Here is a 25,968-nt window from a genome sequence, read left to right on the forward strand (position 1 = left end):
ATCTTATTTTAAATAAGGTAAAACAGTCATTTTTTCAAACAATAGTTGTCACGATCTGTATTTGCCAGACTAATGTGTACTAATATTCTTACAAATACCTTTAGGTTTGGGACCTTTTCAGAAATATAAATTTATCTATACAAATGAGGCATCATCTAATTGAATATGCATACTTCATAAAACCAAAAATGTCTTTGAATGATGTTAGAGCTGAAATATTTATTTATTAATTTGATACATATTATGTTTATTATTTCAAGACACTCTCGAGAGCAAGACTTTGAGAACTGTTGGCTGCAATATCAGTTCTTTGTTTCTTTATTCAGTCAAGGAAATACCATGCACTGTTCTAAATAAAATTTGTAATATCTCTGTAATATCTTTTCTTAGTAGAATGCAGGTTATCTAGAATTGATTTTGAGAAAAGTCATTTTAAAACTACAATGTGGTTTAATGGGTTTCCACTGTAGAAAGAGTGGTTTATAAAAAAAAAATCCTAATGATACATATATTGGCATTAATATCAGGAAACAAGGTTTTCAGGGATGCAGTGAGCAGAGCTTTAAATAATGGAATGGTTGCGAGTGGCCAAAACAGTGAAATAAACATTTTTCTGTGGAGATTTGATATATTTTTATTATTACAGTCTAAAGACTCTTAAGAGAAGGCAGTCGATTTATCTAAAAATCTGAGAAATGATTGACGTCACCAAAACAGTCATTTCTACCTGTAGTGTCTTGCCATACGTCATTAAACTGCCTCCTTACCTTCAGAGGACTGTACATTTCTGGCTATAGAATACTCTGAAGTCTCTAGTTAACTCTAGTTAGCTCGACTGGTCCCACCATCTCTCAGAGTACAAGGAAGGCATGCATCGAGACTCTTCTCTGTTCTGGCACCAAGGCGGTGGAACGAACTTCCCCTAGATGTCCGAACAGCTGAGTCACTGGCAGTCTTCAAACGATGTCTAAAGACTTACCTCTTCATAAAATACTTAAAGTAGCACTTTCACAAAAAAAATAAATAAAAAAAAAAAAAAAAAAAAAATCACCTCCCCATCAGAGTTTTGGACTGATGGTATTCCTAGTTTGTGACCTAGCGAGCCAATATCAGAATGTATTTTTGATAGACTTCAAAGCACTATTGTAAGTCGCTCTGGATAAGGGCGTCTGCCAAATGCCATAAATGTAAATGTAAATGTAAATGGGTGGAAAAATAGGTTCCTGCAACTATTCCTTCAGATTTTTACTTCGAGTCCTCATCATGTTTAGTATATAGTCTAAAACTGCATGAAGTTTACAACTCTGACTTCATGTCCTGTGAGGAAATGCTTCACTTGGGGCGTGAAAATGAACATCACACATTACTATGCTTAATCTAGACTGCAGTTACCTTGCTAACAATATGTTACTGTCTGATCCTTTCTTTTGCTTTGTCTCCAGCGGGTCTTATCGACAGCTGTGTGGAACAGATCAAGCAGATCCACTCTCAGCTTCACCTGGAGTCTGTAAGACCAGGCAAAACCACACACAGGAAGAAGGTAACCAGATCTCCACTGTGTGTATGCGTGTGTGTTAAATATGAAAGGTGTGTCTGCAAGTGTGTGTAGGTGGTAAAATCCATATTGATAGTTTGCCACTTCACATGGTGTGATTTCACTTGTGGGTTAGCACAAGTTTCCACATTTTCTCAAGTGCTGTATATAGTTTGTGTAGTACAGTTTCACACTGCATACAAAAGTTTCCTTTTTTAGTTAATCTTTAGAAATGTAATAAATGTATAAATGTAATCTACAGATCACATGCTATCTGCATTCAATCTGCCAGTACAAAACAAAACAAGGAAAAGGAAAGATATTTTGAGTGTTCCAATAATGTTATACAACAGCTCTGTTGAATTATCGAATCTTATTGGTCAAAGTATGTTGATTAAATTTCTATAACAGCAGCTCTGACAGTAGTTGCAATAGGGATAAATTCACATATTTACAATATTTTTTTTGTGAATCCATTTATTTCTGTAAAGCTGCTTTGTGACAATTTACATTGTTAAAAGCACTATACAAATAAAATTGAATTGAATAGTTCAAGCCGCAAGGCAAATCAAGTTTATATTAATACATTATCATGTCTACAGTATTAATTTACACACTTGTATGGTGGAAGCTCCACATAAATGGGTTGGGGGAAAAGTGTGTAAACAAAAAAGTAGTGATTGTGAGTTTGAATCTCGACTATGCCACAGTCATCGGTCCAAGTTCCAAGAGAGCAAAACTGGCCGTACTCTCTGGGTGGGAGGGGCATACTCTTATTCCCCTGTCAATCACAGTGGCACTAGACATTCATGGGCATCTGTGAGCTCATGTATGCAGAAGAGAGCGGATATCGCTTTCCTCTGAGTGTGTGTGTATTTTTGTTTTGTTTTGTTTTTTTTTAAGTTGTTCATCATCTTTACAAGTTATGCGGCAGTTAAGCACATGTAACATGTTATACTTTGTAATACTTTACACATTTATTTCATATTTAGTACACGCACTTGCGCTGTTTCTTACACGGATCTAAATGTTACTTGAAAATCTGTTTTCCGGCAGCAGCACTTTTGTGACAGTTGTCATCTTTGTCAGGTTTTATAGTCAGTGATTTTGATTGTTGTTTGTTGGTACACAGGACGAGAACAGCATGAAGGAGCTCAGGATGGTGCTGGAGATCCTGAGGAATTGTCTGTATCAACATAAAGAGTGTAAAGTATGTAACCGCTTTAAATATTTATGTCTTATAGAGATTTTTTAACTAACTTGAAGTGGATCTTTTGGTCACAGTGTCCTTGTGCTTTTGTTTGTATTTTTGGTAACTATTAAATCAGTATGCAGTCATTTGTATTATATAGCAGTGATCAAAACAGTCAAAGAGTATGCTAAAACTGCTACACACCTAAAAATTAATAATGCAGATTGTACCAAGAAAATCTCATTGGAACAATGGTATAAGTATCAAACTACTGTGATTGGTATGCTATATGTTAAAAGGTATATATACCTTTCATTTGTGCTAGCCCTATTGATTTGGAAATTACTTTTATGGCAGGAGGATTGTAAATGTGTAGGCAAGAGTGTAGTGTATGATAAGTGTAGAGGTTAACCACAAGTCTTAGGCCTTGGCCATACTACATTGGGCAATTTTTTGTTTTTATGTTTTGGCCACATAAAACGTTTATGGCACACACGTTTGGTTTCCGAAAAGTTCTCAGAAGTCCACAATGAAACATGAAAATGATACATATGCTCAGCATGTTTTTTTTTTTTCCTCAGTGCACATCCCAGTGTTGCTTGTACACTATACAAAGCTGTCAAACATGAAATTTAAATCCATAATACAGAAAACAGCAATTCAGTCAGTTCTGCCATCGTGGAATTGTGGAAATCATGTGACAATCCTACATCAACATTTATGAAACAAACAAAAAGAAAGCTAAGATTAAATATAAGATGTAAAAAGATGCATTTTCAAATTTACATGCATTATTACCCTGGATTAGGCACATAGATTTTTTTTTTTTTTTTTTTTTTTTAAACATTTGTATAAACTACAACTACGCAAATGATTAAAAGCAAAATACAGTTACACAAATGACAAAACAAAGTGAAGGAAATGCATACAACAATTACTTTTTTCTTAAAAATGTTCAACATGCAGCTTAAAATGCTTTGCATTATTAAACATAATTGTAATTTAGTAAAAATGTGTAACTGAGTGTTCATATCTTGTATTTCCTCCCAGGAAGTAGCAACGGATTTAAAACTCTCCTCTGTCTTGTTGTCTCTTTGGCCGTGGCTCCTTCTGAATGACTCTGGCACGATCGCAGCATTAGAACTGCTCTGCGTATACACAGCCAACTGCGCTGCAGGTGAGGCACAAACCTTAAAAGAAAATCTGTCATGCCGATCACAATGTGTGAGTCACACCCAGCCTTGAAATGTCAGAAAAATATATGCAAAGTGTAGGAAAATAATCAGTGACATGTAGGGTGGCGCCATGTAGCCGGAGTTACTGTTACCATCCCAAAGTTGATTCTTTTCCTATAACAGCACATCCCTGGAGCTGGAGCTACATGTCATCGGAAAGAGTCCAGATCATGGAAAAGTCTCTGATGCTTTATATCAAGACTAACTGAGATGAAGAGAAGCTAGATTGTGGATTTCAAAATCCTAGGCAGTCATAACATTGCTAGGGAGTACACATTTCAGAGCTAATAAGAAAGAATATAGAATTGAGTTAGAATGCTAACGCAGTGTGTGCGTAGCTCTCCGCACCAGTGATCAGTCATCACTCAGTACTGTAAGAGCTTCTGTGTTCAGCGTAAATAACTGACATAAGCTTAGAGGCTACAACAGAGACTCTGTTGGTCTGAGTGGAGTGTTTCAGATGTGATGAATGCTGAGGTTAGATAGAGTGTGGGTAGTAGTGTGGGTAGTAGTGTGGGTAGTAGTGGGTACCTATTGTCATCAAGGGGTTTCTAATGCAAATTAAAACATTGACAAACAGGTATTAAAAGCTCCTGTTATATAATTAAGGAATTAAAAAACGTGCTCTTATAGCAATCCACAATGGGATTACTGTTAGCAGCATGCCCCAATGTGTTTTATTCCTCTTATACCACAGGAATTGCGAACAATTTTGTATTTTTTCAATGAACACCTCGTGCTTTTGTTTTTAGCCGTTTAGTTTTAATGTTGTACGTCTGTGAGACAAGTTAGTTCCTGTTATCACTGACATTATAGCCGCTGTGAACAATCTCCAACCTGTCAACTTTCTTTCTCTTGAAGTTAATAAGACAAAAAAAACCACCACGTTACCATGAAACTGGAAAGCTCAACGTTCTCTGTCCTGAACTTTCCTGTTGTGGAAAACTCACTGCCTGTTACATGAACATTAGAATAAACATCTCCTTACAGAAAGCTTCGGCATATTAATGACTGCATCTTCTTCTTTGCTAAATAACAACAGATTTTTTTAGCATTCAAGTCCCTGTGAATGAGTTGTTACTATAGAAACACTAACTTATTAGTATAAATTAGAGATGGAACCAATCTGAGTACCCAGTATTGGTAGCGGACCGGTACCAGCAAAAAATGGTGGAAAGGTTATAGGAGAAAACATGAGAGATATCGGCTCCTGTAACAAAACGCAAATATTGGAATTGGATTTAGAAAAGAAATTTATTTTCGGAGTTGGAAATGTTTACCTTTCCAAAAGAGTCGACTGTTTTTTCTCTTGTTAGGATTGATTTTATTATATTTATACTTCATACTTTATTATATTTATTACATTTACAGTGTAAGTAATTTTTGTGTAAAAGAGTTTAACTGTGAAGTGCTTCAGCTAGAACACAATTTTAAAGCTTAGTAGTTTTTAAAGAAATAAATATCAGATGGATATCAGTATCGGCTAACAATCAAGGTTTCAGCGTCAATATCAGGGAAAATAGCGGTATCGTGAGATCTCTAGTATAAACCTTCTTTTGAATTACAGCCAAATCTACTTTCAGAGCCATGCTGTTATCAAAAATTAATCAGCACTTTTTGACCAATCAGATTTGAGAATTCAACAGCGCCGTGGTATAAGCAGTATTTATCTTGATTAACATTGTATGGCATGCTGTTTCAGAGGTCTATTCCAGAAAGAAGGATTGAAAAGAGACTCTGAACTTTGAATTAAATGAATTACGGATGTATGTGGCGGTCGTAAATATATTTCACCAAACAAAGTAGAAATCTTTTTGTTTACTTCCTCCAAAGATCATGTTAAATAAACACAGTTTAACAAACACAGCAGTAAAAACACTTTAAGTCGTTGGATATCTTCATATATTAAAAGGGTAATATATTTATAATCAGATACCACCTGTTAAAATGCCTGTGAGTTTGAAATGCTAAAACTTTATTTCTGGTTGAAATTTATGTGAAAGGGAAACATGTTTCAGTTCAGTCTGTAGTTTTGTGGAGTTGAACTATATAACAGAAAATTCCAGTTTTACAGTGTAAAAGGTTTTCCCAAGTTGCCAAATATTTGTTACATTTAGGGGGAAAAAAAACATGATTACAATTAGCTAACCTAGTCCTGTGTAGGCTGCATAAGAAGCCACTGGAGTGAAAAAGCCCTCAGTAACCCCACTCTAGAAGCATAGTTTGGGTAATTTGGTCATTTAAATATAGCTCTACTACATTGTTCTTCTATCAAACTTGAAATTTTTAGTTGCATGATAAGAGTAAATGGCATGTGATGCTATTTTTATCAAGATATTGCCTCGGACTTTACCAAGGAAAAACAGTTACGTACTCTTTTTTTTTTTCTTTCTTTTTTTTTTTTTGCCGTGAGTGTGACAATGATGCTTGAGCTCATGGAACAAAACAGGATGTGGCTTCACACCTGTGATGCAGCTCTTTACTTTCTTTCTTTTATTCTGAGGTGTGTTTGATAACATACTACACTACACTTAGAGAGCTCAGTTAGGTGAAGGCGACGTTAGCTGAAGATGTTAGGTGAAGTGGTAGAAGGTGTTAGACATACAGAATATCTGTATTGAACTCACTTTGCTCGTTTTAATCATTTAAAATTATTTGGTATAATTATTATTATTATTATTATTATTATTATTATTATAAGGGGCAGTGCAGATTGCATGTCCTTCAGCTCGCTTTTAGTGCAATTCTTCGCTACTTATTTAATTCAACCTGTCACGTTCAATCTCAGCTACTTCTGTTGTTGAAACCACACATTCATCATACAGAGAAAAAGCCTGTGATGAACAACTCTTATCTGTCTTTATAGCATAGGTGTGAACGGGAGGTTTCACTTCATTGTAACAAATCTTGGCAGCAGCGTAGTGTTTTAAACTAGTCCAATGTGGTATAAATCTGCAACCCTAGCAACGCTGTCATCAGCCATCCTGTCCACTGCTCCTCCCCCGAGCATGGGGCTGCATTCAATTCAATTCAATTTCATTTTATTTGTATAGCGCTTTTAACAATGGACATTGTCACAAAGCAGCTTTACCGAAATAAATGGATTCACAAAAAAAATATATTGTAAATATGTGAATTTATCACTGTGAATTTATCACTGTGAATTTATCCCTGTGAATTTATCCCTAATGAGCAAGCCAGAGGCGACGGTGGCAAGGAAAAACTCCCTGAGATGACATGAGGAAGAAACCTTGAGAGGAACCAGGCTCAAAAGGGAACCCATCCTCATCTGGGTGCAACGGATAGTGCAATTATAAATAAATCCCTTCTATTAGTGTGTACTATATGGACAAATAGTGCAACTGTGCAACCAATAAATTCATCACAGTTTTTGCAAGAAGTCCCGTTGGTTAAAATCCGTCTGCTGTCCACTGATGGAGTCCTGAGTGCGAAGGTGCTCATGGCAACCGCAGCCCCAAAGCCACTACAGCAATCGCAGTCCCAAGCCATTACAGTACAGCTCCCTATATGTGATCCCCATGCCATCTCCACAGCCCCCAGGTGGCACCATGCCCAGCAAACCAAATGGTTCTTCTCAACCAATGAGAACTCCAACCAGAAGTAGGGCATCAGGATGGGTCAGGCAGCGAGGAGGAGCAGAAGGGGCATCAGGATGGGTCAAGCAGCGAGGAGGAGCAGAAGGGGCATCAGGATGGGTCAAGCAGCGAGGAGGAGCAGAAGGGGCATCAGGATGGGTCAAGCGGCGAGGAGGAGTAGAAGGGGCATCAGGATGGGTCAGGCAGCGAGGAGGAGCAGAAGGGGCATCAGGATGGGTCAAGCGGCGAGGAGGAGTAGAAGGGGCATCAGGATGGGTCAGGCAGCGAGGAGGAGCAGAAGGGGCATCAGGATGGGTCAGGCAGCGAGGAGGAGCAGAAGGGGCATCAGGATGGGTCAGGCAGCGAGGAGGAGCAGAAGGGGCATCAGGATGGGTCAGGCAGCGAGGAGGAGCAGAAGGGGTCAGGATCACTGCGTGATTCCTGCCCCAGTGGGCTTTTAGTAGTGCTTATTGCGGTTCTCATTTTTCACCACTAGGTGCAATAATAACACCGTGGAGCTAAATGCGGCAGCCAGCATGCTGCCCGACAATTGCATGACATCTAGAAAGGCAAGCAAATCAATGGAACTGTCTAGTAGCAACATTTTTTTAGTATGTAATGAATGAGTAACAGCTCTTTCAAAGGACTTCTATGGCACACAGTCCACATAATCTAAGAATAGTAATAAAGGATTAAATAATATAACAAAGAAATATAAACACGATATAACAAAGAAGATCAGATGATCGTTAATTTGCTGAAGCTTTTTGTAAGGAGATGTTTGTTTCATATTGGGAACAATCAGAGGTAAAACTTACTTTAGGGTTTTTTTAGCAACAGGAACAAAACTGAGGATGTTGGGTTTTGCGGTTTCTCAGTAACAAGCTGCATTTTTTCTGTCAGTTTAAATCTCAGTGAAAGTGAGTGAACGAATGTTTATTGCTGTTATAATGAAATTGATTATATGAGCTAACTTGTTTCACAGACCATCCCTGACATTTCATGTCTCTATAAACAGATGAAATAGTCTTGATAGTCTTTAATAAATTAAAAATTATCATTGGAAAATTGCTGTGGTATAAGAGAAATAAAACACTTTATGACACCACCCAGTCACTGATTATTTTTCTATAACAACACACCCCAAGTGTTTTATTCTTTACAGATTTTTTTTTTTTAATAGAAATAGTCACGACTATTGTCTGTGCTGTTTATTCATGTTTCGTCTCTCATCTGTGTCTCTCTTAGCTTGCAGTGCTGTATGTGGTAGTTCAGCTCACGCTGCTTTACCTAGAAATCCTGTGACGAACTCTCTGATGCATGCAGTGATGAAGTTGGCGTCGCAGGTTCCTCCTGATAATAACAGCATCCATGCTCTTTCTTTCTCTCTGCTCGCTAATTTGTCTATCTCCAGAGACTGCAGAGGCCTCCTACAGAAGGTACAATGCATGTTATAGTAAATATAAGTTTGCACCCTGCACAATTTTAGTGTAATATACCGTGAAACGATGGGTTCCATGTAGGAGGAAGCTGTATTTTCAGACAGGATTTGTTCTTTTATGTTAAAATCTGTGCCATTAGTAAGGGACTTTAAGGAGAGCTGTCTTCTAAGTGTCCTTATTTTGGGCAGATTTGAAGGCTCAGTTGTGTGTCTACTTTTAAGACAACACAGTCCCATAATTGTGTTGAAAGGCTGAGTGCTCCATAATAAGGACACACCTCCTGCTGGTCTTAAATTATTTAAATTCAGGAATTATTTAGAGTTCTGCGGCTTCCTTTGAACCTAGATTTATGTGAAGTCCATCTCCAGGTTCGGTTAGGAATCATAAGTTGCCGTTTTACAAGAGGAGTGTATCCATCATTCCAGGTCCTGATATTCCCTCTCCTCTATGTACCTCTGTGTTGTTTTGATCACCAAAAATGATAATAAATATTTAAATTCCATCTATTAATTATCGATCATTTAACGTGGGTTTGTAAATCTAAAAGATATGAATGTTAGTCTATTTTTCATTTTGAGAATTGAGGCAACATGGGGCTCAAACTAAGTAATGTTGTTTCTTTAATAATGCAGTGAGAAAACACAAAGCTCAGTGAATATAGGGCACTGAAAATATAGGGTTATTTTTAAAATTACAAAGAAAGGAACACTTTGTGGAGTCCTAGAAAATTCAATACGAATACCCAGAACCCTAGAAACAGGATCTAGAGAATATAAGAAATCTCGAAACAAGATAAGACATACGGTTTAAAAAACAGGGAAAATTCCAGTGAGTAAATTTAGGATTCTTGGAACTTTGGGGTTGACTCCAACATACATACACTTCATAATCATAACCCTAAAATGTCATGCATGACATAAACAGACACCCAAAATCTTGTTACCCTTCTCTCCCACTTTTTAGAGCAACTTCCTACAGCACTTCCTGTCTCTCCCTATGCCTCGGGTGAGCGGTAAAAGCAGTAAAAGCAGCACAGCAGCAGTGATTCTCTCTCAGTGGCTCCAGCTGCTGCTGAACATCTCTTTTGAGGAAGACGGTCAGCAGATGATCATGAAGATGCGGGGAGCTCTGGAGATGTTGACGGATTTGGCTCAGGGCAAACACGGAGACAAAAAACACACGGCACTGCTCATCCTCCATAACATCTGCTTCTGCTCAGCGAATAAACCTCGAGTCCTCGCCTGTGGTAGGAACCGAGAGACAGTGGAAGTCATTTTGAATGTGTAGTAGTAGCGAATTGGGGTGACTAAACATTCGTTATACAATGTTTGGTGGGAAATTCTCAGACACTGAAAGAGCTGGACAGACTAAAACGCTGCTACATCACTATCTTTAGATAGAGATGAAGCACGAGCTAATTCCCACTGGTCAGCAGGTAATCGAATGGCATTGTGGGTAATGTAAGAAACCGTTAACCAAAGTGTGAAAATAAACCTAAATGTCCATGAATGTAGTTTAAACTTAAGAAAAAAAAAATTCTAAAAAAATAAGCCTTGGACAGCATTGAAGAGCCCATGATACTTATAAATTTTGACTTATTTCTACCAGATTCTTGTAGTTGAAGAAGTTAATCAGTCCTCTACATGTACTTATATAAGCAGTGTAGATAGAGAGATAATCTTCTATACATGTTTAACCTAATATACAGTGATATTCTCATAATTTCTCAGATAAAGCTGTAGAGCTGCTCGTGTCATGTTTGGAGAGCAGCTCATTAAACGTCCGTGCTCTCGGAGCTTCAGCACTGTGGGCTTTACTGCACAACTATCAGAAGGTATTCATCCTCTATTTCACTGACAAGTGAGAAAATATGCACATCTTTACCTCTAATTTAATTTCGACATTGACACTGATCAAATTCACTGCACTGTGGTTACTTGTGTAAATGCCTAAATAACTACTTAGCTCAGTCTTAGCTTAAAAAAAAAAAATCAACAGAAATTCCTTATACTGATGATGGGTAAAATGTTTCTTCTTATTAAATACATCTGATTTTCATTTCAAAGGCAAAGGTGACCCTGAAGTGTCCCTCCATCAGACTGAAAGTGGACGGAGCATACGCACTCACTAAGAAAGGTTTGACTTAACACACACAACTGTTTTTTAAATACATTCTTACTATTCTTACTGACTCAATATCAGGTTTTCAGTACTGATCAAGTAGTTAAGAGCCAACAATTAACCATGTGTTTGGAGTATGTTACTGTTTTTTTTATTGAAATATGTGTGGTGGCCTGGGAAAACCTGTCACATTTTCTACTAGTCGTCTGGTCTTTCTCTAATCTTCAATTAGAGACTCACTTCTGGTGAGTCTATAGTCTCAGATTCCTGTTCTGGGCTGACAGGACTGGAACGCGATGTGGTCTTCTGCTGTTGTAGCACATCCGCCTCAAGGTTTGATGTCTTGTGCATTCTGAGATGCTTTTCTGTTCACCACGGATGTAAAAAGTGGTTATTTGAGGATTATTATTTGAGTACCGTAGTCTTCTTGTCAGCTCAAACCATCTGGCCATTCTCCTCTGACCTCTCTCCTCTTTGCACTCAATTCTGTCAACTCTAGAGACTGTTGTGTGTGAAAATGCCAGGAGATCAACAGGTTTTAGACTTATTTAGGCAGACTGACCACATTTACCAGTGCATTTGTAAAATAAATAAGTATAGATGTCTGTATTATATAAGTATATTACTGGTCAGTTTGGCCAAATCTAGATTTTTGGCTGTTTTGAAGAAATCAGCCACAGCGATATCCTATGGGTTTTCCCACACCACCACACATATATGTCAGTGAAGAGGATATTTCACTGACTTCACTTTCACTCAAGCGTTTCATAAACAGTTTGTATTGCTATTATGATAACAGCTTGATATATACTGATATACTGATGTCACTTTATGTCTTTATTTAACAGGTGCAGAACCAAAAATAGAAGAGAACACAAACATATATTTACTGAAATGCCTTGAACATCTCAGCCGTCTTTTAAACACATAAGTGCCATAGTCTTAATGAATGTTAGTGCAAAAAGTCATGGAAAATGTGAATTAATATTTTATATTACAATTTTGTTGTTTCTTATTTCAACATATTTAAAGACACCTGACACTAATGTTATTTAAATCATGGCTTCTGCAATCTGAAATAAATTTTTTTATAGTTCACCTGTTTATCCAGTCTGCTTGAGTGTAGATTCTTCCCAGTACATGTGAAAGATATCCTACTATTCAGTGCAAAAGTTTGCATTCCTCAAGGTCTTCATTTACAGGGAAAAAAGAAATTCCCAAATGATTAAATGATGTCCTACAAGAAGACAACAATCCAAAATAATATGTAAAATCAACAAAAAATATGTTGAAACATTGTTTTGCCTTGAAGAAGGCAGTGTATGACATCTGGCACAGTTATGACAAATATGTCAAGAAGAATGGGCAACGATTTGACAAGCAAGCTGACAAGCAAGTTTGAACAGAAATGTACAGTCATGGGAAAACAAAAGTACACTCTCCTTCAAAGTTTTTATTTATCAGGGCCTAAATAAAAATTGTGTGGTCCTCACTAACTTCTATAACCTAAATAACCTCAACTAACAAAAAAAAAAAAAAAAAAAACACAACAGATTTCAATGTAATCTTTTTTTTCCCAAAAAGTAAACCAACATTCAGAAACCATGTGGAAAAAGTAAGTACACCCTTCCTAATGAAACAGCCATTAAGAGAGTAATTAGCATTAGCCATTTGTTACTAATGAAATGAGTTAATCATCAAAAAGTGTGACTAATTCTACAAAAGCAGAACATCTTGCAATTTGGTGTTCTGGAGCACTCAGGTGTTTGTCATCATGCTAAGAAGAAAGGACATCAGCCATGACCTCAGAAATTCAATTGTTTCTGCTCATCAATCTGGGAAGGGTTATAAGGCCATCTCCAAACAATTTGAAATTCACCATTTTACAGAGAGAAGGATTGTTTACAAACGGAGTGCCTTCAAGACATACAGATATAAAGAAAAACCCAAGAGCTACATCATGTGACCTACAGGCCTCTTTAAGCACATTAAATGTTTATGTTGTGACAGCACAATCAGAAAAAGACTGAACAAGTATGGGTTTCATAGAAGGGTGGCTAGGAAAAGCCCCTTCTCTCTAAAAAGAATATGGAACACAGCTTAGGTTTGCAAAATTGCAACTGAACAAACCACAAATGTTCTGGAACAAAATCCTTTGGACTGATGAGACCAAGGTCGAGTTTCCAATGGGGATTTTCTTTGTTTTTTCTTTGGTCTTTCCCAGTCAGAGGTCACAAGACGAATCATAAGTTTATTTTTTTTGGTTTGGGCGAAAGTGTTACAGCTTTTCTGTTTCCTATGTTTGAGGAAACACAGCATGAACCCAGTAGAGCATTAGGGATTTGAAACACTTGAAAAAATATATATAAATCTGGAATTCAGCTTCCTTTCTGTCTTGCGTGCGTGTGTGAGATAATTTGCCCATCATACACATGTTGTCACACTTAGTCAGAGACTTTGTGATATACATGATATGTGCGATATGTGTAATGCGTTGCTCAGGCCTAACAGTTTCATTGTTGTGCTAATGATATATAATGATTTAATATTTACAGCTAATGTCTGGCTGAGGTTAACAAAAATAATACATTTCAGACATGAACAACTTTAATTTTACTGTGCAAATCACCAGCATCCTGCAGTATTAGTTGCTAATTAGTTTTGCTTCACATTTACAAAAGTCCACTCATTTTTTTTAAACACTTCCATTTCTCATTCTTTTGTCTCTCTCTTACAGTTGGTGTTGTTTCACTGTTAGTAAAGCTTTTAACTGGTTTAAACAGAACAATAAATGGTTAAGTTTCAGTTTTAGTGAACGTTACTCCGCCTCATTGAATGCTGAATTGCTCTTGAGTGTCTCTGAACAGGAAGTTGTGCTTTGCGTCTCTTCTCCATCAATGCTGCATTCATTTTCACTCAGACTGTGACGATGGAGGCTGTACAAAAGGAGAACTGGTACTTCATGGCACTTCTGATTTCTCTCTCTTTTCTCAAAGGTACTGTGCTGCTGTTTTCATTTTAACTTTTACAAGAACAACAAAATATATTTATTAAAGAATGAGTAACTATATTACAAATCAATAAATACTATTTACAAAGAATGCTGGAAGTCATACATGTATTACTAAAGTGAACCAGATTTCTTTTATATAATAACACATCAGTATAATTTGAATTTTTATTTTATTTTATTGTTTTTTTTTTTTAATTTCCCAAACAATTCACTTCCATTAATGACCCTAAAGATTTATCTTCAGGCCACATGCTCATCACGATGTCCAGACACCTGATAGAGTAGAAACCTTATTACATTTTCTAAATATAAATGTGTGAAAACCTCCTGAGTTATTTATTCTACTACATTTATACTACTAAAAACATTTATTCACTATCATTATTATTATTATTATTATTATTATTATTATTATTATTATTATTATTATTTGTTAACCTTTTTGGCATTAACCTATGATTAAGGAAATTTTCATTCAATAATATTATTATTATTAGTATCAGTATATCACGTATATTACATTTTTGCTATATCTATCTATCTATCTATCTATCTATAAAAAATAAAGATATCATCTGTACGTAATTTATTGAACAATTAATTGAACATTAACAATTTTACTCAATAGCATTTCTGTGGGGATTAAAAAAACATACATGGTGATGTTTTCCTCAAGGAGATTTTATTTATTTATATTTTTTCTATTTTTATTTTTGATTTTATTTATTTATTTATTTATTTATTTATGGAACGAGCCTTCAGCATTTGTAACCATCAGTAGGTTTTCCACCACAGGAAAGTCTTCCAGCTTCAAGAGAGAGAGAAAACAAATGTTTATGGCTTCTGTAAATCAAGTGATATCAGGAACTAACTTGTTTTGCAAACGTTCCAAAAAATTAAACGTAACTATAAGTGGATAAAAGGTACGATTTATTGTTCATCAGTATATTTTAAAAATGGCGAATAGTGGCAAGAGTAACTCGGCTTCATGTCAAGCCCCAGCACACCACCTAATTGTTGATTATTTTCTTATAACATCATGCCCCGTCGTGTTTTATTCCTTTCTTATTAACTATATTTAAATTTAAACTGGATAGAAAAATCAATCAGTTTTGTGTAACGACCGCCTACTAGTGTCACTTTTACGGTGGCTGAGAGATAAACACAACTTCAAAAAGTTGACTAGCATAACTTGGAGTTGTTAAACTGCAGAACATCCAGCCATGGGCCTGAGGGCTTTTTTAAATTATTAATACCGCACATGATTCAGACAAGAAGTGTGGAGACTAAATTATGTGTTAACGTTTTCACTGGTATCTTGAACGACAGCTGGGTTCTTGCGACCAGTCTCCATAGACCTAAGCAGAATGTAGACATACAGATAAGCAGTACTTCTAGGAGGCTAATTCTATCCCGTGACTATCCCGTGGTTAACTCGGTAGCTCATTTTGAGTAGCCGTAAACATGGACAAAACAGACCAAATCAAAACATTGGCAATAATGCTGAATAAAAGCATGACTTTACTAATATACTGTATATAGTATATTTTAATCAGCCTTGTACTCTTTGAGTATAGTGTGGTGTATTGTGTATGCATTGTGTATCCACTGATTGAGTGTTCAGTGCCATTAACAGCTGCTCAGCCCACTGGTTGGGACTGCCACGACTATTTAATAACTCTCATGGTCATCCAGACCAAACATGTTCGGTGTCAGGGAATGTTTGCTTTTCTGTTTTGTCTATTGTACTGCTTGTTTGAGAAAAAACAGTCCAATCATAGATTTTATTTCTTGTAATGTTAATAAATAAAACATCACCCTGAATGTACTGATCTTTCGATTGTATAGGTTAAATCTGAGATGTTTGTCTGTACTGTATGTACAAGTTTTCCACTGTGTTACATTGGGGTTTCTGTGTCGTTAATAATAAGTCTGATTTCTCTAATGGCAATCAGAACAACAACTCCCTTGTCACTCTTGAGTGGTGGGAAATCAGCTGCTGGTTTGTGGGGTTTCTCAGTAGTTCTCAGAGTTTCCTATAGAGAAATTTTCTAAATACTGGTTTACATGACATGTCGCTTGATCAGCCTTCTCGATCAGCATGGTGTATAATGGAAGTCATTAAAATAAAACAAAAAATTCTACTTTAAGTACTCTTCACCACCTATCATTATCGTAGCATAAAAACAGTATTTAACCTCAGGTAATCAGATGTGATGAGGCGGATATATCATTCATGTGCAAGGTGTTTACGTAGTGTAGGCGTTTTCTGGTATTATGGATTAAATCACATCTCTGAGTGGAGCAGATGCAAAGCGGAGGCTCAGATTATTTCCAAATTATGTTCACCTTTTAGAATTACTATGCTACTTTGGTACTTTTGGAAGAGTATTCTGTTTATCAGTTTTATCTTTTTTTTATGTTTGTGTCTCTTTTTTAAAGGTTTAGGAGGGTTTTTCTTTCAGGTAGCATCAGTGAAAAACAAAAAACAAACAGAAAAATGAATTTGTTAAAAGTTTGACGTCAATTGTTTTCAGATTTTGCCATGTGTGATGTGTTCTGCTTGACTCTGTCATGTGTTGGTCCAGCTTGTTGATGATGAGGAAAATCATCCATGCTGGGGTGGTGTTCCACAGCTGAAGTGTGTTTTTCCTCTTATACCACAGCAATTTTCCAATGATTACAATCTGTTATTTATTATTAAATAACACGTCACTTTTTTATCCATTTGTAGTTACATTTACTGTTATGGAAAATCCTCATGGAAACTTCACCATATCAACAATATTACATTTTCCTTAACATGTTTTTTTAATCTTTTTATTATTAGCCTTGGATTATGTGGAGCATCCATCACACAAGTCTCTGCGTATGAGCTGTTGCTATAGAAACAATCACATATTCGAATGAGCATTTTAATATAAACCTGTCATTTATATTACAGCCAGACGAGGTTCTCTCATTACTTTATACATTCATCACTTGTCACTTTTTGGAATCTTTACTCTGATCACCAAGTAGGATAAAAACACTACATTTCTTATATAGGGTTTTAATTTTTTTATTTTACTTTATCATATTTTTATTTACTTTTATTACTGCTTATTTTTATACTGTTTTCCATTTCGAGCTTATCTGAGAGAACTGCTGCAAAAAGATGCTTCACACTTATCAGTTAAGCAGTATTTAGATTTTTAAAAAATTTCTAAGGGTATAAATAATTTATTTTTTTTTATTTCCGTAGAGAGTCACTTCAAAAAAGAGCAGGGAAAAAAATTCCACTCTAATACACTTATATTTGATGTTGCAACTCAGCAAAAAGAGAAACAATACTTACAGGAGGCACAGTATCTCATTGTTTATTTGAATATTACCAATTATCTATCATCTACCAGTTGAACGTCTGCAGTTTATAAGACATAATCATCGATCTATCTGCGTTTCTCTCTGTCAGTCTCAGAGCAGCTGAAGTCTCCAGACAGCGCAGTAAAACTTGAGGACGGGATGCTGTTGGACTGCTTATGTCCCTGGAATGGTAACCTCATCATGGTGTCATGGACTAAAGGAGTCTATTCAACTCCCCTCGCCATTTATCACCCACAGTACGGCGTCAATTTCAACGCTGCTTATGACGGTAGAGTTAAGTTCATCAGTTCATCACAGATGGATGGCAGCATCAGAATAACGAACGTCACTGAAGAAGACGAGGGTGTGTATCACTGCTCGGTGCAGACGTTTCCTCAAGGGTCATGGACCAAAGATACGCTGGTGCAAAAACAAGGTATAACACATAAGAAACCTGGGCATCTGATTTTATTTTGTTTGTTTATTGGTGCTTATTAGACAATATTTCATCACAGTTTTGTTGTTTTGTTTGCCATAAGTTGTGAAAACCACATTTTTAATCTTTCTACTAATTTTCTAAGCACTGGCCATCTTTCATACACGCCCTTTCCACAGTCCAGATCTCTCTGATTACTGACCATCATTCATGGCGGGTCAAGCTTTTTTATTATTTCACCTTAACTGTAATTTTTTTTTTTTTTGCCTGCCATATCTGTAACAAAATTCATCATGATAACCTGGATATTCTGCATATTTGGTGTTGAAAGATTGATCATCGCTAATATGATATTGTTTGGGGTATTTTATAAGGAAATGGAGCAAAATTGGGGGGAAATACTTTTAAAATGTTCAGACACAATATAAATATATAAATAAAATCTGGATATTTTGGGCTTTAAGCTAATGAAGCTGACGATGCACAGAAAACATAGATAACCTTTAAAGAGAACATTAACTTCACTTTTAAGGGGGAAATTGGCTGAAGAATATGCTCTTAAAATAACAGGTTAAAACCCTAAAACCTTTAATATTTCTCTGGCTTTCTCTCTAGAGGAATTTAAAGGTTCTATGTAGAAACCTACAACAAAGTGTTTCCCATTAAAAGTTCCAAGTAATTAAAAAAAACGTTAAAAAAACGATAACTCAGCCATCAAAAGAACCCTTAAAGAAACCTTTTTAGGATGTGTAAAGGGAAGTTTTGTAAGCGATCTGGAAATTCAGAGTGTTTTTAGAAGAATAAATGTAAACTTGAGAAGGCTATGTTTTAAAGGGAACTGTAAAAGGACGTTTTAAAGAGAAAACTTAGGCAGAGGCTGCTAGAAAATTAGATCACAGGCTAAATCTGGACTTTCTTGATTAATAAAATTTAAAGAAAACTTCAAACTTCATTTTCAAGTTGTAACTTGGGCATTCTGTCATTTTTTTTTTTTTTTTAAATAATGGATTCAGTAAGTTAACTTTTAATGGTAAAATTACTAATGCAAGCCAAGCGCAATGACCTAAGTCCACTTTAAACAAGATTCTCTTCACAGAATAACTGAACTCTCACACTGTCTCTGTAGGGCTATATGAAAATTTAATACTGTCCTCTTTTAAGTTAGGAAGTGAGGTCGTAAGCAGGTTTTGTAATGCACTGGTGGATTGTTCTAACCCTGTGAATGATTATATTATTCTAACCCTATATACAAGTGTGGATATTACAAACATTACAAACTTGTAAATACAGTATGGAGTGCTACGGGAAAAACAATCCTTGAGATGTTTATCTAATGATTTCTTTCCTCTTTCTTCCCTGCAGTCACCAGCAGCACCGTCCTCACCCACAATCCCAACACCAAACTTATCGTCTCTGAAAGCGAAGACGTGACCATCAGCTGTAGGCATGACAGCGTCGTGTACGAGGTCAGCGTGGAGAGGATGGAAGGAGCGGACGGAGGGAGCAGTCTGATAGCAGTGTGTAAGCAGAACGCTGATGTTGTGGAGCTCAACGAGTATCTACACAGAGGAAATGTGAACTGCAGTGACGAGATGGAGATGAAGCTGCATTTAAACAACGTGAGCCAAGATGATGGCGGGATTTATCGCTGTAACTTCAGCACAGACGCCGGGTTTTCTAGCAACCTTATCCTGCTCACAATGTTCCCCAGTTCCAAAGGTTTACAACTGCACAACACCATGACCACATGAACACAAATGTAGTCCATCAGCCAAGTGTTTAGTGTCTGACATTTCCTTCTCCAATTTGTCACTGGAGCTAAAAGGCTATGTTGCTTGAAGCTAAGTACATGAAGCTTATAGCTACCATATTAGCATTAGTGCAGACTGCATGTGTAAATCAATGCACGCTCGCCTCAAGGGTGCTATTTGTACAAGTCAAACTGGAACTATATTATCATCAGTTTTGAACTTTGAGCCACACTGCTAACCAATGTCTGATGCCACCAGATTATGTGGTGAGGAAGAAAGCTATTTCAGATGACTGCTATGGCTGTGACGTCCTTTTTCTTTTCTTTTTTTAAATACTTAACACTGTCTTACAGCATCAGCAAATCTGTTTGAGATACTGAACAATGACAAAGCATTTTAATGCAGTTTGCACAATGCTAAACTCTATACATTACTCAAAAATTAGCTATGCTAGCATTGTAGATATAATGCAGATAAATGTAGATATAATAATCAATTATTCAATATAATAATTTATTTGGACCATCCTTGCTATAATTGCTAGTATGTTCTTTTAGGGCTGTATAGAGTGCATAGAGTTGTATACATGTAGTGAGGATTTAATACCTAAATTACACACACCAGCATTCAGACCTCAGACGAATCTACAGACCTAAGTGCTATGCAGAAGTTGCGCAAGAGTTACACATCTGGGTTGGTGTTTGAGTGAAATTGAAGCGTGTCGCTGTTGATTCTGACCTTGGACTTAAGTCTTCAGGGTGTCCGAAAAGTCAGGAACCAAAGGGAGTATGTTGAATAAGTCAATCCCAATATGTTGAGCAAAATTCTGCAAAAACACGATACAGCGGCTGAGAAAATGCGTAGAGCATAAGGGTGAAATGTAGAACGTACATTGTAAATAATAAATACAAAAATAAGTATATGTAGTTTTACCATCATTTGGTTCCTGACTTTTTGGACACCCTGTACACTCCTGAGCAAAATAAATAAATAAAAATGGGCCAAGATGGCAAAATATTCATCTTTTAATGGTCTTAACAACAAATCATTGGTCAGGAAATTAGCAAGAATTAAATAAATAGGTAAAGGAAACTTGTAAGGCATAGCTTTTCCCTTTGATTGCTTTAAATATTTAAACCTTGTGGCTCTTGATGAGCTGCATCAGGTGTGACAGATAACCAAATAATGACTAATCTTTTAAGAAAAAAAAAAAAATCCCAGAAGAAATTTTGTACGCCCAGACATGTATTAGTTTGAATTTTACATCAAGCATTTTTAATCATTATCATGATTTTAACTTTGTGTACTATATAAGTGAATTTCCCTGTTTCTAGTTTTTCCCCAAACACTTCACAGCGGCAAAAGAAAACTAGCAAATAGTGGTTTTGATCAGGAACTACTCAAAAAGAAACTGGAGTGTGTGTATACGCAAGGTTTTACAGTAAGCACCTGGCAAGCAGCACTGTACAGGCCACCATAAATCCTGGGGGCGGAGCTTTGTCCACATGTACAAGAATCATCCAAATGTCGAACCCACCTAAAAGTTAGAGATCTACTTTTGAAGAAAAAAAAAACAATAATAGATTAATCTTACCTAATGCACCGTTAAACTTAAGTCTCAAACTCTGAATACGACCTTTACTGTTACAGGAGAGGCGAGAGGGAACCTTCAGATCTTTATTTTGGAAATGATTGTGGCTAAATTACAGTCCTCTCATCCAACATCTCTGCCTGCTTGTATTTCAGGACTCAGTGATGCTCAGAACAGGTGGTATATTTACATTGGAGGAGGAGTAGCTGGAGCACTTGTCCTGATGTCCATCGCTCTCTTATTCATGTGGAGGAGCAGGTACGTTATTGCATGCACTATATAAATCTATAGTTGTCACCCACTTTATTAAGAACACCTGTAAAGCTGTATTCATTCATGAAATAATCCAAAAAGCCACTCACATGGAAGCCACTCAATGCATGAAAGTATGCAGATACATCCACTGAGCAGCAGTTCTACAGGAAGAAACTCTTTGTTGATGATAGAGGACAGAGGAGAATGGCCAGACTGGTTTGACCTGACAGGAAGTCTAAAGTCACTCAGATAACCACTCTTTACAATCGTGATGAGCAGAAAAGCATGTCAGGATACACAACGTGTCTGCTACACGAGCAGAAGACCACATCAGGTTCCAGATTGTAAAAAGACCAGGCAATGTTTTTCTCTTGATTTGTATCCGCATGATTTTATGCTACACACATCATGCTGTCACGTGATTGGCTGATTGGATAATTGCATGGATATGTACTATTTTAGTCGTAGTAGCATTTCATTTCTCTCATCAAAATACTGTCCAGTGTTTTACTAATGTGAACGCTAATGGTAACCATTACAGAGTCCATCATTATACCTATCTATCTATCTATCTATCTATCTATCTATCTATTGTTATTTGTTTTTTTTTTTGTTAATTAATGAATTTATACCATTAATACTACTGTTAATAATGAATAATATCACAATAATATTAAATAATTATACATTCACAAAGCAGCACTGTAGTGTATAAGTAAATAAATAATGAATAAATAATAAAAAAGGATAATAGGGAAAAGTTTAAAGCTGAAAGATAGCTTTAAAGCTAAAAGATTGCTCTAATGATATCAGATGTCAGTAATTAGGTTATTTGGATGTTATGTTAATATGTTAATCTGGTACCATTGGCTAGAGAAAAGCTGCACAGTAAACACTCCTAGAGGGACAGCATTATGTGTGAATTTGCATCCAGGAAAACACTCAAATATTTGCAGTAAAAAGATTTCATGATAACATGCTCTAACTCTGAGTTTGAATTTGAATCACGTCCACCTTCTCCAGTGAGTTTATTAGCACACACGTCATGTAGTTAGAAAGAAATGCATCTGAGTCACTCCTGTAGACCCGGAGTTCTTCCATTATCAGATGTCAACCCACTCACTGACACTGCATAAGCATTATCATTTTATCATTTTCACTTTAAAATCTTTCAGTCTTTTGTTCTGCTTTACTGAAGCTTAGTCTCTTTCTTGATTCTCTCTCTCTTCAGTGCACTTTAATATGTCTGCTTTAATGCTCTCTCACTCATTCTGCAGGAGGAAGGTGAGGAGATTGGAGTACAGGACACAGTTACATACCACCAAAAGACAGGTAAAACCCTAAAATCGTTCTGCTTCACTGAGCGTAATAGAGAAACACATCTCCCTTAATTAACACCGGGTCACTGAATAAAGGAATGTCTTTTTTTATATATAAACACTGCACCAATAGCTACATACTGAATAATAAAGGGACATACAAGACTGTATGCTGTATAAAACATAGGCATATAATAGGTCATACATCACAATATTTAACATGCGCCTTATTGTATTCAGGAACACGTCAGTACATCGTTTTAATTCATATTTGTGTTTGTACGTCGTTTAAAGTCATTCCGTGGATGAATGTAGCTAATAGCGGACAGAATGCACAGGGCGTGTAGCTTAAAGGCAGTTGTGTGTAAACAAACATTAAATGCACAGCACTTTAAAGTGATGATGATGAAGCTGAATCCTGAACAGCACAGGTTCATTTACAGATACAACGCTACCCAAGACAACAGGCCCAGATAAACTCTGATAATATTTTATACCAAAGTGCTGGTAAATTCTCAAATCTGATTGCTCCGGAGGTGTTGATTAATTTTGTACAACAGCTGCTCTGACAATAGTTTTTAGCTGTAAGTCAAAACAAAGTTTTTGGAACTAAATTATTTCACAGACATTAAATGGAGCTAAAAATAAATATAAAAAGCACGTTCTTTAATCAATAGTGGAGGTAAACCAGCACACGCAATCATGTTTTATTTCTTATATATACTTATGTATACAATATTGTGATAAAATGTTAGCCATTGTTTGTGGCGTGTCTGTATTTAATATCTGCACATGCCTCATCTAAACTAGGCAGCCATTTTGATTCATTCAAGTTTGACAGAATGACCATGATACTGAAAAATGTTCCTTTAACACCAAATGTGGATTGTCAACCCAGGTCATGTCTGGCTGATCAATTTGAAGTAGAGCTACCTGGTTATTGGGCCTCATTGATCATTCTTTCAATAAAGTTGTGTGTAAATGTTTTTTTTAGGACAAACCAAACAACAAATTCCTACCAGGTTTACAAAAGTTTTGGTAACGTTGAATTTCTTTGTATTTACGTGCGTATATTTATAAACGCCAGTCACCCCTAAAAATTACCAAGCATGTTCATGGCACATCTAGTGACACCCACAAAACTCCATAAAAGGCAAGAATCACGAAGAGCTGTAAACAACAAAAATGACAGCAAAATGGTGAAAGAGCTCCTCCTAAAGGCTACATGTGCTAAACCTTCCAATAATGCAGCTCAGCCACTGCAGAGCATCGACTACCACAGACATACACTCACTTTTTCTCCTTTTATACAGCGGCATTTCTTTTGTCCTTACTGAATGGCTAGTCTTATTTGTCTTGATTTATGGTTTTGTTTTAGATTGCATATTATTTCATTAGAGAGTTTCACAATATATATATTCATATCCAGCTTGCTATATGAGGCCCAATGTAGCTAACAAGTAACCAAACTTTCCAGCCTCCAGTTTAATATTAACAATTTTTATCCTTATACGCTTTAACACATGAATTTCTTGCTTAGCACGTTTTTATTCGCAGACACTACATTCTCATTACTAACTACAACATTCTCATTACTAACAAATGTAACTCATTTTTCCTCTGTAGCATATGTACACTAATGAGCCAGGAGGAGTGTATGACAGGATGAAAAAGACAACCAGGAACCAAAGAAAGAACAATCCTATATACGTCAACTTCCAAAACACCAGAGCTCAGAAGAAAGGAAAAAGATGACGTTTTCAAGTTTATACTGAGAAGACTTCTGAATATGTGATGGACTATTGACCTCGTTTGCCCTCCTGTGATTAGACTTTGATTGACAGGTGACGAGACCATACTGGCTTCAAGTAAAGCAGAAAAGAAGGAAGAGCCACTGAGAAATCTCCTGGCCACAGAAGGCCCATGATGACATTAAAAAACATTTTGAAGACTATTTTGAAGAAAGTGCGTACAGGACAGTTTAATTGGAATAATTAAATGAAAAAAGGTGACATTATTATATGAAATGAATCGTGGATGGAGTGATGATATCCTGTGGCCTCCTGAGAAGACGACCTTTTTTTGCACATTTAATATTGCAGTTTATACAACAGCGCTGTTGAATTCTTAAGTCTAATTGGTCAGCAGGTGTTGATTCTTTTTCTATAACAGCAGCTCTAACAGGAATCTTGGCTGTAATTCAAATCACAGGTTTATATTAATGCACTTGTTCTAATACATTATCGCTTCTATAGTAACAACACACATAGGGACCTGTATGATGGATGCTCCATATAAACAGATTAAAAACGTGTGTAATTGTTGATATGGTGAAGTTTTCTGTGAGGAGATATTTACTTAAAATTTAAGGAAGGAGTCTCCAGTGTCAGTGCTTCCTAACAGTCAGAGGTACAGTTGTAACTTTAAGTTTGCCAACATGGAGAGCTTTGCAGTTTCTTGGTTTGTCTCAGCTGAGGCTGGTGAGGGAACAACGGAAGTTATAACAGGAGCTAACTTGTTTCACAGACATTTCACAACATTAAATGTAACTATAAATAGATAAATAGATAAATAAACTGTAATTGTTGGCAAATTGCTGTGGTATAAGAGGAATAAAACACTTCAGGATGTGTGTTAGTAGGGTGCTAAGAGCAACCCTGATTTGCTGTCGAGCTGCATCATACCACCCTGTCGTTGATTGTTTTCCTATAACACCACTCCCTTTAGTAATTTATTCCTTACTTATTGTATAACCCAGTTTTCACCAATGCGTAGATGGATGTTTGTATTTTAATTACACTGAGCCGAAATATATTTTCCCCCAGTCCATTATGATGCCTCTTTCACTAAGGTGTTTTATTAATAAGACTAATGTTTTATCTTATAATGAGATTACTCATGACTTTTTTTTCAGAAACACACTGTAGTCCATTTTAAGCTGCTCTTACTTTTATATGTACAGAAATGGAGAAACGATCTCTGAAGATGTGATGACAAGAGAACAACCGTTATCAGTGGATTATAGTGTCACCGGTGGAAGACAAACTGCCTTTATGTGTTAAGCTCAAGAAAAGTATAAATGACTTTTTTTAACGCTGGCTGTAAAGTGGATGATTTGGCTTTTATAGATGATGCTGT

The 25,968-nt window shown here is 36.3% G+C and overlaps 2 protein-coding genes across 3 annotated transcripts in view; both read left to right on the forward strand.

The window, feature by feature from the left end:
• rttn (rotatin) overlaps positions 1-12,224 on the forward strand; it is a 62,648-nt gene extending 50,424 nt beyond the window's left edge. The window contains exons 42-49 of the mRNA XM_034298235.2: positions 1,443-1,540; positions 2,667-2,744; positions 3,777-3,903; positions 8,806-8,996; positions 9,963-10,245; positions 10,730-10,833; positions 11,066-11,135; positions 11,969-12,224. Of these exons, the coding sequence (XP_034154126.2) occupies positions 1,443-1,540; positions 2,667-2,744; positions 3,777-3,903; positions 8,806-8,996; positions 9,963-10,245; positions 10,730-10,833; positions 11,066-11,135; positions 11,969-12,051 (1,034 nt within the window). The 3' untranslated portion in view covers positions 12,052-12,224. The remainder of the gene's footprint in view (positions 1-1,442; positions 1,541-2,666; positions 2,745-3,776; positions 3,904-8,805; positions 8,997-9,962; positions 10,246-10,729; positions 10,834-11,065; positions 11,136-11,968) is intronic.
• A 153-nt stretch (positions 12,225-12,377) lies between these two features.
• Positions 12,378-25,968, forward strand: cd226 (CD226 molecule). Of its 2 annotated transcripts, none has more exons than XM_026937909.3 (6): positions 12,378-14,116; positions 17,588-17,914; positions 19,277-19,633; positions 21,412-21,514; positions 22,789-22,843; positions 24,457-25,968. In XM_026937909.3, the coding sequence occupies exons 1-6, from the start codon at positions 14,050-14,052 to the stop codon at positions 24,583-24,585; spliced, it is 1,038 nt and encodes a 345-aa protein (XP_026793710.3). In that variant the 5' UTR covers positions 12,378-14,049; the 3' UTR covers positions 24,586-25,968. The 2 variants fall into 2 exon arrangements, with proteins under 2 accessions (XP_026793710.3, XP_026793711.3); XM_026937910.3 differs by having other exon boundaries at positions 25,793-25,968.

Source organism: Pangasianodon hypophthalmus, chromosome 22, assembly GCF_027358585.1.
Source record: "Pangasianodon hypophthalmus isolate fPanHyp1 chromosome 22, fPanHyp1.pri, whole genome shotgun sequence".
Taxonomy (NCBI): Eukaryota; Metazoa; Chordata; class Actinopteri; order Siluriformes; family Pangasiidae; genus Pangasianodon; species Pangasianodon hypophthalmus.

Coding starts and splice junctions, on each gene's coding strand:
- cd226 (XM_026937909.3), top strand. CDS start 14,050: ATGGAGGCTGTACAAAAGGAGAACTGGTACTTCATGGCACTTCTGATT. Junction 21,515..22,788: donor TTATTCATGTGGAGGAGCAG/GTACGTTATTGC, acceptor CTCATTCTGCAG/GAGGAAGGTGAGGAGATTGG. Junction 22,844..24,456: donor TACATACCACCAAAAGACAG/GTAAAACCCTAA, acceptor TTTCCTCTGTAG/CATATGTACACTAATGAGCC.